Raw genomic sequence first — 11,996 nt, 5'->3', positions numbered from 1 at the left:
AAGGAAATAAGGAATTTATAAGGAATTTGTCTGGTTAGTATTGCATGGTTTAAAATTTAAAATAGATCACTGAAGGGCTGTTTGACACATTAAACCCACCAGTAACACTTGCTGCTGTGGAAGTTACAATTTAGCTAGAGCAAAACAAGCGAACGGTCTATAATTGACCCCGATTCGTGTTTGAGTTCAAGTTCAAACAAACCCGTCATTCATCAACTTGAAGTTGTAGGTAAGTAAAGCGACTCTTTAAAGGGATAGGCTAGTTCACGCAAAAATTAACATTTGGTGAACATTGACTCACCCTCAGCACATCCAAGATGTAGATACTTCATTGGAACAGATTTGGAAATATTTAGCTTTGCACCACTTGTTCACCAGTGGATCCTCAGTGAATGGGTGCCGTCAGAATCAGAGTCCAAACAGCTGATAAAAACATCAAATAATCCACATGTAATGCACTCCAGTCCATCCATTAATAGTGAAGTAAAAAGTTGCGTATAGGTATAACTCCATCATTGCATCAATTTCTTTCCATAAACACAACTTATGGCCCAAATAACAGTCTATAGTCCATAAAAATGCTTCCTCCAGTGAAAATCCATCCCCTGTTGTCCTCACATCAAAATCCACCAACATATTTGTTTAGAGCAGTTTTTGCTTGTAAACGGCGCTTGATCTATGTATCTTTCTCTCCTGGTTCAGATGAAACTGCTTCTTCACTAGATTTAAAATGTCTTATTTGTGGATTTGGTTTTTACAAACGTGCAGCATTTCAATTCACAATACATTAATTGATAGACTGGAGTGGTGTGGATTATTGTAATGTTTTTATCAGCTGTTTGGACTATCATTCTGACGGCACCCATTCACTGAGGATCCACTGCTAGCAAGTGATGTAATACTAAGAACAGATTGTATGGCTTGACGGTTGGTACATTTTCAGCAAATGTTAATTTTTGGGTAAACCACTCTTTTAACAGCACGCTTAACTAACCTACAACAACTTAAAGTTGATGAATGACAAGTTTGTTTGAACTTGAGGGCATTGCTGTCCGTATTTGTCCTCTCTTATTAAACCACAAGAGATGAGTGCACATGAGAGAGCGCTCTTGAAGAGTGACAGAACAAATGATTAACAGACCAAAACAGTGAAAAAGAGGCGGAGTTGGACAAAGACCACGATCCGCCCCTCTGGACTCAAGAGACTCAGTCAGTGTCTCACAGCCCAGAGAAAATTAGCACCTCTTTATAACTAGAAAAGCGCTCTTCCCACTCTTTAACACCTCGCGTAAAATACTCAAGGGAGCCACTCTTGCTGATGGTGTGGTAGATAGCCATGAGAGACTGTAGAGGAGACTCTTTCCACTGGCCTGTCCTGCCTTTGAGAACCAGACCTTTGGGAGGTTCCCTGGGACGTCCTTGTCCCAGAAGGAGGGGCGTCTTAATTGAATAGTTATCTCAGGATAATGGTGGTTTTTATCAGTCGGTGAGCATGTCTTTTCGTTTATGATTGGGCTCTTTTGAGATCCATACAGTTTGAAGCTACGTATCATCCAGTTTGGGGTCACTGGTGGGAAAAAGACGGAAAGCGACTACGCTGCAGTTAATTAAAAAGGGAAAAGATGCCGTCAAAAATCCCTGATTGACTCAGTACCACCAGCCCACCATTTCAAGAGCGTTTGGCATTTGAGATGAATGAAGAGGCTTAATAGAATCAGTGTTTTGATGGCATGTTGAGTCTCTGGTGGGAAACACTTGGGCCTGTCTCTCACATAGTATTCATGGGAAGCGGATACCATTGAAGATCTGACTAATCTTTAATGGAATGGAGTGAAGTTTACTTAATGAGATAAATGAGACATGTTTGTGTTAATAGTTAAATATAAAAATGCATTTAAATTCACAACTGTAATGTAGCTTAAGACTTAATAAAATGACAATTTTATAAAAATTTTACTTACTCACTGTTACGTTGTTTCAAACCTCCAAAAAAGCAGTAATTTTCCAGATTGTATGGTTGTGCTTTTCCATACAGTATTTATATAAACCTCCAAAAATGACAAAAATCACCATTTATAAATCATTTCTAATTATCATTTACTGTTTTATTTATTATTTATTTATGGTGATTTATTTTTTATTTAATGCTTTTTGGTCCACATTTTTCTCAAAGCACCATAAATAAAGTGTATGTGATAATATATTTTCTGCCAAATATTATATTTAAAATATATGTTATTATATTTTATATTTATACATTTTTATATATATATATATATATATATATATATATATATATATATATATATATATATATATATTAATGTGTGTGTGTGTGTGTGTGTGCGTGCGTGCGTGCGTGCGTGCATGTGTGTGTGTGTGTGTGTGTGTGTTAAATATTATGCCGTTTTTGGTCAAAAAGCACAATAGACAAATTTTTAAAATAGCATTTATGGTGATTTCTTTATTACATAATATGAAAATTATATAATAATCTAAATTATAGAATTTATTTATTTATCATTAAATATCACTGCAAACAAATAAATCTAAGTTTGTTCTTTAAGGTGATTTACTTGTTATTTTTGGAGCTCAGTGTAAAAGTATCCATACTGTAAACATATTCCATGTCTTTTAAAACCACAACATTTTAATATGCTAAACATTCATCATAGCTTTTAAATCTTGTTTGCATAAATTCAAACAGTATGATGCGTCAAGATGGCTTGCACCAGCTTTGATGTCAGTTGCCTCAAACTTACTTAGATCTAATGCTCAATCATCACTGACATCAAACCAGGTGAAAAAAAAACATTTGGGTTTGGAACAACATGAGTAAATGATAACTAATTTTTCATGTTTAGGTCATTTATCAATGTAAGATATTGTAAAATTTGTATGTAGTACCATCAATATTTCTCTCTCTTAGAGCCAAATATCCATCCTCATACAAACTGTGTATTTGTGATTTCACTCTCCTCTTGACATGAAAGAGGAGATGCTGTACAGACATTTGACATGTAGCTTTATCTCTTTAGTTTGAAATGTCTCTCATGTCCTCCAGCTGATAGAATGGAGAGCGTTTGGGAAGGTTGTTCATGTGTGTGGGTGTGGATCAGTGATTGGTCTGGGAACTGCCCTTGGATCAGTTTTTCACAGTCCCTGTAGGGCCCCTTGGGGCCAGTAGACCGACCAATGACTTTTTCATTGGCTTTGATTCTTATCAGCCCTTCAGAGTCATATTCCCAGGGTTCAGACACCCATGTACGCCCTGCTATGACCCTGACTGTCCTCACACCCTCAGAATCTTAAAATAACAGGCTTTTTCTGAACAGGGCATATCCACGTTTTTGTAGTATTAAGCGCCTGCAGTATATGTTTTAGATGGCTGAATCTAAATCTTGTTAAAGGTATTTTCTTGTTATCACATCCCACTGTATTTATTTTTCATGTCAGGGATTTAACATTTTGTTCCTTACATGAAAATACATTGTATTCTACCGACTCGCGTGAGTGATTTGACAGTATTTTCATATTTCTCATTCCCTTTATTTTTTCTCTTTAATCCCGCTGCTGTTTTTTTTTTTTTGACACTTCGTAAAACGCTCCACTGGATATTTTTTCCTTCTCCACCTTTACAGTTGTCATGGCAACAGAAAAGATTATAATTCAGACATTTGACAATACGAACATAATGTCCAGCAGACAAGCACTCTGTTTGGACACTCATACACTATATTCAGCATTTTTTATTTTTTTTTCAGAAGAATAGCACACATTTTCAGGTTTGTTTTTTATTTTTGTGGGTTTTTATAGAAACTTTGTGTGATATAACATTGCATATGTTCATAGATAGATTTTCACCTTACAACAAAGGTCTTTCTACTAAATATCACATTAAAATAATCATTTTTTGTTTGTTTGTTTGTTTGCTCGTTTAATACCCAATAAAAGACTTAAAGGTACCAAGACTGGTTACTCAATCCTCTGCTAAAAAGCAGATCAAGTTCATACAAGTCAAATAAAGTGACAGAATGTTACTCGATGAATGCATCATTGCGAAAATGGTCGGGTTGGAGGGGTGTTTGAGCCAAAGAAATGAACGAATAAATGAAAGTGAAATGGGGATGTGAATAAATGGTGTACCATGATCACAATGCAAAAGAACAGTCTAAAGGAACAAGGGTCACACAACATTATCCCGCTCTATGTACACGCTCTTGTACCTCCTCCACCTTTTTTCATGTATGTGTGTGGGTTTGAAAATAATACCGAAAAACCATTTATAAAATGGTGTTTTTTTCCAAATAGCATTTTGTTGCTATTGCCACTGACATTGGTAAGATTTAAAATAAAGGTCATAACCAATTCAAATTCCCAGTGTTTGTCTAAAAGATGTTGCACAAAGCCAAAGCCGGGGCGTCCATAATCATGTTTTTGTAATAATGACGATCATTTACTCACCCTCATGTCACTCCAAACCTATAGGACTTTCTATTTTGTAAAGATATTTTGAAGAACAATGGAAGTCAGTTGGGTCCAAAAACGAAGACGTTGGACCCCAATGACTTTCATTGTAAGGTTCTTCCGATTTTCTTTTTCTGGGATCCGTCGAAAATAAGAACTCACATTTGGAATGATATGAGGTTGAGTAAATGATGCCAAAATTGTCTGTTTTGGCTGTGAACTATTCCCTTTCTTGCTTCAAATGCTCTTTTTTCGTTTTGTTTTAAAAGTCCAGCTGTTTCCAATACCGTCCTTCCTAGTGGTGTACCTGATGAGATGTGGGTACCATTCAATCTGTTTTCTTTTTCTTTCCAGGTGGCGATCAACAATTCCTGCCTAGGCAACTGATTTTGGACTAAAAATCGACCTGACGTTTTTCCCCGTATCAGCGTCTCACCGCAGAGGGCACCTTAGCGTCGAAGTGCGAAGAGAAGAGCTTAACAGAAAGTCATACGTAGGAATATGCTTGCACACAACATGAACATACGCTAGTTGAGGTCCATGAAGCACTGCGCCCTGTCAAACCCGGGGCTCTAGAAATCAGTCCGCCAATGCCAAATCAGTCATCGCTGAGCGTTTCCGTCTAGCGGGAGGCTGGAATGGTGCAGTCCCCTTGCCGAAGACCTGGACTCCACCGATGAGTCCTGATCTTCGGTAAAGCTCTCCGGACTAGCGTCCCCATCCAGCAGGCTCCCACAGCTGGAGTTTGGGCTCAGCATCTCCTGAAGGAGGTCATCCCGAGCCAGGGTGGCATCTCGGGTGGCACGGGCGGGGGCTTCGCCGCCCACCATGTCGTCCTGGTCGTTGAGGAGTTTGGCCAGGAAGTTAATGTACTTCATGGCCAGGCGGAGGATCTCGTTTTTGCTGAGCTTCTTGTCAGGAGGATGGGTGGGGATGAGCTTTCGCAGCTCGGCGAAGGCACCGTTAACGTTCTGCTGCCTCCAGCGCTCGCGACTGTTGGTGAAAATCCGTCGTACGATTTTGGGCTGTGAACCTGCAAAGCAAAGGAAGTAGCCTATAGTCAGGTTATACTCTTTCCCAGTGGTTTGTGGTGTCACAATCTGCATTATTATTATTTTTTACTTCAGAGGGTGAGTCCTTGTTCGTAACAAATCAGTGACGCGGTTGAGTGCTTTAACAGTGGTTTCCTTGTGAACACACCTAAGGTGTTCACTCACTTCTCACTGATAGATTAGCTTTTTATCTCCCCATATTTAGCCAAGAATTAATTAACCTTTCTATTATCTATGGCATTTTACATTCAATTATTCAGGGCCATTTCTCATCCTCGACAGCTCTGTTGGAACGGGACTATCAATGCTTCACTTTGCCTGATGCACCACTGACTTCATATAATTACACTTAGTTAAATGGATTCCCAACCTCTTGAGTTAAGGAATAATTTAAAGCGTTTTTGAAATGGCGGTTAGGGTAGTGTTACCTTTCATGCTCTTCTATATCATATATGAACATATTGTGTTGCGCATTTGCCATTTTCGGCTCATTAGAATCCTGCATTTCTGTCTCAGTACATGCAGCCAAACACTTTGACTCATATTTGAATTTTTATAGGCAACTAGCCTCTATCTCTCCATTGCATACATTAATTTTTTTCGGAGGATGGTGGTTTTTATTGGCAAATATAACCACTTTTTTCTCTCACTCTTACATGCCTGATTTGTGTCTTAAATCTTATTTGTTTCACAACATTATTGTATGATTTGTTTGGGATGCAAAGTTACTGACATTATGGAAATCGTCACTTTAGATAAATAATATTAATTTTAATTTTTTTAATTTTTTTTTGCAAATGCAATTGTGACATTCCTTGTCACGAAAATATGTTAAATTAAAATGCATGAAAAATTCAAAATTAGAAGTTAGTTAGAAAATGAAGGATTCATTTTAAAAAGATTTTAAGTCACACAAAGTAATTGTACCAGATAAAGACATCATGAAGTTTGAATTTATCATTTTAATTTTGTATATTCTTTATTACAAAATATTTTCTCATACTAAAGCAAGCTTGTTTGGTGCATGGTGTTGTTTTAGACGGAGAGAATAAGACTGAGATGATGGATGGGAAATCATGAGATGAAAGAGAAAAGCACAGCCAAAGAGTGGCTTACCATACTTAGAAAGATCTAAAATGCTCCTACCATCGTTGATTTCAACCTCATAAGGTGCAGGTCTGCGTTTCACTCGACTGCTGGGATACATCCCATACTGATCCGCTTCTCCAGCAAAACCACTGAGGACAAACACACATGAAACATGAGATTTAAGAAACTGGAAAGACGAAAAATGCTTCAAATGTCATTGAACAAAACAGAACAGAATAGAAATAGCTTAGAGAATAAAAAGTGTATATAAAAATAAATTTTAATGCATTATATTTATCTTTGACATATTCCAACATAAAATGCATTTAAAAATAAGAAAGCACTTAAATAATAAATAAATCAAAAGAATAGGCTAAAAAAAACTGCATAATAAAAATACATTTTAATCCATTATATTTTTCTTTGATTCTCACATAAAATGCCTTTAAAAATAAGAAAGCACTTAAACACATAAATAGAACAGAATAGGCTTAGAAAAACGTGCATATTAAAAATACATTTTAATGCATTGTATTTATCTTTGACTTATTCCAAGATATGTCTTTAAAATGAGAAAGCACTTAAATGCTAAAGTGTTAGATTGCAATGGAAAAAGCTTGAAAGAAATGCGTAGAAAAAAAAATATTAGAATGCATTATATTACATAGTCTAAGATCAAATGTCTTTGAAAATGAGAAATTAAACACTTAGTGTATTAAAATAAATTTTAATGCATTAGATTTATCTTTAACATTACATTGCTGATGGAGAAAATGAAGTGTTTACATTTAATATAGTCAATAGAATAGAATAGAATAGAATAGAAGTAAGAACGAAAAATAGAAATATCTATACATTTTAGTGCATTATATTTAACTCATTCTTTTATTAGACAAGGAGAAGATGAAAACTGATAAAATAAATAATAATAATAAATGAATAATGCAGAAAAAGATAAAAGGGTCTTTTTTTGTTTATATAATTATGAAGTTTCAGGATCATTTAATATAAATTTAATAGGCTAAATTGCAACTAACTGTATAGGCTTCGATAGCATTAGTGTAGTCTACCGTTTATTTCAGGTGAAGTAAAATAAAGAATATTTAAAGGTTATCTTAGGCTAAAGTGTAAGAAAATGAAAAAAAAAACGAGAAATTAAAGATTTTAAGATAGTTATGAATGTTATCGTGCAAATTCATTAGGCTTTATGCATCTGTTTAGCAACAAATATTTAAATGTAAGTATTTATTTTTACTTTGCACGCTGTGTGAAAGTGTTCGTTACCTGTTAATAGTGGTGAGCGGTGGGGTCATGTTGCTGTAGAGCATCGCTCGCGCCGGGAGAGGGAAAGCGGGCGGACTCAACTGCACCATTCGAGTGTCGCTCAGCGGGTCTCTGGGGGGCAGCGGCAGTGGGATCGGTGGTCTGCACAGCTCGGTGGTCTGCACCTTATGGCTGATGTCTGCCTTGAGCTCTCTGCTTTTTATATCCGCGCTCCCTCCTCTCCTGGACAGCTCGATCACTCTCACTTCCTTTTTTAGCTCGGTGGCGTGGTGAGCCGTTTCCTTGGCGACTCCATTAAGGATGCAGCGCTCCTGGGGGAGGTGATGCTCTCCCGTCTCCTTCTTCGTGCCTTCCTGTTTCCCGCATGCATCTCCCTTCTCGGGCGCGGTGTCGCGCGGGGGAGATCCGCAGCCCTCCGTGCTCGGGCTGAGCGGAAATTGCTCGGATTTCAGTTTTTCCATCATTCTTCAGTCAAAATGCAAACGAGCGGGTTTCCCCACAAGCTTAGATATATAGTGGTATCCAAAGGAAATTGTAATTCCCAACCAATCCAGCGGCTGTTTAGCTTCTCATCGGGGGTCACCTGTGAAAGAACACACCTTTGATTGAGTGGAATATTACGCGCATCCTTTCTGTCCTGAGCGCGCGCTTGACTGGAAACACTGACAGTGTACAGTAATGCAGCTCTGTGACAGCACGTGTCATGTGTGTCTCACTCAGCTGCTGGAGCCAGGCAAAGGCCGGATCAAGCAAGCAAGTTGCTTAAATGTAGCCTACAAACTCAAATGAGACACATGATGCATTTCAGGTTTTTGATCAGATCTGTTTTACGGTGTGTGTATGTGTGTGTGTGTGTGTGTGTGTGTGTGTGTGTTTAGTGTTTTTCTCTCTGTCTCTCTCGTCTCGAGCTGACCTTGGTCTGTCATATCATCATTCTGCTCATGGTATCTGGAGATAAGCGTGTCATGGTGTCTTGGTCGGGAAAGAGCTTATCTTCGGCTAACATTGTTCTACATTTCAACAGAATATGATCTGCATATTAGTATTATTATTATTATTTTTTAATACAATTTCGTATATTTCAATATAAATTTATATTAGCCTATTTTTTTATGTGATGTTACTCTCAATATGGTATCTTAATTTATTTAGAAGTACGCGTTTTTTGTTTATGTCTTTTCATTTTTTTTTATCAAGGATTTGCGTAAATTTTTGGGCATTTTTGTCTCGTTTTCAATATTATAGATACTAAAAGAGCTTTTAACTTTTTCGTAGTTGACTGATTGTTTATAATGCAATTTCGTCGTCGCAAAAAAAAAAAAAAATTCTAAGATTGAAGCACGATAATAGGCCTATTAGTTTTGTGATATTTTCCTTCACAGAGAATCCAGTGTCATCTACTTTTAATAATGTTTATTTTTGTGTGTAAATATGCTACATGATCATTATTAATAGGCTACATCATACCCAATTTAGACACACTTTAACATTTAGGCCTACGTCTTTCGGTTTACTCTATATAGCTATTTAATAATGTATTTATAATATATGCAAGTGCTTATATTTGCTCAGATAATAAACAGAGGCTATTTGCACGGTCTCAGATAGACTAATAATTCGACACGTGAATGTCAACAAACTTGAAAAATAAATAATCCATGTTGATTAGGATATAAATAAAATAAAAGTGAATTTTAGTTTAGGAATGAAATATCGATGAGTCCCGTCCATTTATTAATGGGGTTCTGGTGGCTGTTATTTTAAGCACTGAACGGAAAAGAACGAAATTGCATTTTATATGGAAAACCGAATCGAAAGGAATCGAATTACGTAATTTTAGATTAAACGATTATGTCTAAAACGCGCGTTATTAATAAAATAAATGCCAAATCGACATCTGCCTTGTGCAGGCTCCAGGGCCTATTTGCTCCAAGACCGTAAACAACAAAAAATAAAATATATAAATCATACCTGACCTCATATTAATCATCTGGCTTCGATAGAAAGCCTAATTATGAGCTGCATTTGTATCAAAGGAGCGCAGAAACACCAATATACACCTCTTACCGTCGTCGTGCGGTGGATGTTAGTGTGTGCATGGAGCCATTTTGTGGTGGGTCATCCATGTCTGAGGTTTTAGATGCACTGAAGTGCTGTGTGGAACTGGAAGTGAGGTCTATATAATTCCACATCACGTCCAGCGCGCGCTTCTCTGTATGGGGAGCGGAACACGGGCGCAATGTGGCCAGGCGAGATAAGAGCGCAGTGACGGCCACCGCGCGGTTGATAAGCCCCTAAACCCATTATTTATGAAATGATTCATTATTATTTTGCTTTTTATCGAGGGCAAATGTGAAGAGAAAAATATAGACTTATATTTTGAATGGATATGCATAAAAAAAAATAACTCAGCAGATTGAGGGGGGAAAAAACGAACGCGTAATATTGTTGAACTGCTTCGGGGCTCAGAAATTAATTATGCGGCCAAAAGTAACACATTTTCAGTGATATCAGCTGGGGATGTAGGGTTGAAAAGTACCATTAGCGGCTGTTGTGTTTTACACATTTCAGCGTTTTCGGGCGTTCAGATGAAGCTGGAAATTATGTAGGCTACATAACCCTCACTCACTGAGAAAAACATGTTCGACAGGATACACAAACTGCAAAAGCTGAGTATTGCGAATTCTACTTTATTTTTGGCCAACCCAAGAATGAACAAAAATAATAATGGCGATATGTTAATGATTACGTTGATTTAATTCTTCGCATTTATTTAGTCCTCATTTAGGTACACATCTTCACAAATGCTTTAGAAAAGAACAAATAAATGTAATAATTGAGGATGCATAATATATATATATATATATATATACTTTTTTGTGTGAACAACTTCAGCATTGTTAAAATCGAGCAGAATTGGACCATATGTAAGCAAATGTTTGATATTTAGGCTCTTTAAAATTCAAAAATTTAATAACTTGTTTATAATGTTTTGATACATTAGTGCACGTGTAAAATTGTAAATTGGAGCTTTGAATACTTTTTTAAAATGTAGGCCTATGTATGTAAAATTTAAAATGTTATATATTATTTTTACATAGCTACAATTAAAACATGTAATATATAGGCTAATACTGGCTTTAACAAAACAATTGTTATGAGCTAAAATATCAGGTGCATCCTTGATATTCGATATAATAATTATAATTTATTTAATATATAATTAATAAATTATAGTGACAGTTAATATAATAATAGACTATAAAAACGTCACTTAGCCTATCTACTATATTTGTAGCCTAATGTTGCACTTATATTCAGAAGCATTTCAAAAGAAACTATGGTAGAATTGCATCATAATTTAGTCTCTCAAATGTTTTTCTCTGCAGTTATGTGCACATGTTTGCGTGTAGTACTGAAGATGTTTCGATGATGATGGAGATATAAAGCCCATTAGTTGGTCATCATCGTTGTCAACATTAGCACAGATAAACGTAATTGTCAACACTGGAAAGGGGTGTCAGGTATAGAGGAGAATGCAGACAGCTGATAATATATCGTCATGAATGAATGAATGAAATAGACGCAGAATAATAATATGTGGGAAATCAGCTCCATCATCTGACAGCCTTTGATCTCGGGCCTTTGTTAGTTCATTGCCACGGATCTGGAGTGATTTTGGGATGGATGCCCCCGCAAGACTCGCCAGGATTTGGTGTAAAGCTCTAAGGAGCACCTTGCGGAGTGTGATAAGACGGTATCAGTGAGCCAGCGACCCCGGGTTCATCCGTCAGACAGGGATGAGAGCCACTGGGTGTACTAGAGCTGTCTGGCAGACACTACCACCAAGACAGCTTCCTCCCATGACAAGCTTGTTTGCTCCATCCAATATAAATCTGCTCTAAATCTACTCGCATTATTTCCAGGTGGTAATAAACACCCAGGCCAAGGACATGACATTTAACCATTCAAGATGCAGACTAACTCTCTCCTTCTCGTGGTGGACTCAAATCGACCCTTCACACTCAAGGTAAGTTCTCCATGAGTTCTTAAAACTTTTATACGACTAAATGTTCGGGAAAGCCACATCTCTTCCCCATGAAC

The 11,996-nt window shown here is 36.9% G+C and overlaps 1 protein-coding gene across 1 annotated transcript; it reads right to left on the bottom strand.

The window, feature by feature from the left end:
* Nucleotides 1-3,764: 3,764 nt before the first annotated feature.
* Nucleotides 3,765-10,090, bottom strand: tal1 (T-cell acute lymphocytic leukemia 1). Its single transcript, XM_059544009.1, is given in 5 exon segments — nt 3,765-5,141; nt 5,144-5,500; nt 6,666-6,757; nt 7,893-8,475; nt 9,960-10,090. Coding segments are annotated over 4 exon segments (1,008 nt in total). The 5' UTR covers nt 8,357-8,475; nt 9,960-10,090; the 3' UTR covers nt 3,765-5,046.
* Between the last annotated feature and the right edge of the window lie 1,906 nt (nt 10,091-11,996).

The sequence above is a fragment of the Carassius carassius genome, chromosome 48 (assembly GCF_963082965.1).
Source record: "Carassius carassius chromosome 48, fCarCar2.1, whole genome shotgun sequence".
NCBI lineage: Eukaryota > Metazoa > Chordata > Actinopteri > Cypriniformes > Cyprinidae > Carassius > Carassius carassius.
Note: the sequence above shows the minus strand (reverse complement) of the source record. Positions and strands in the feature narration are given on the sequence as shown.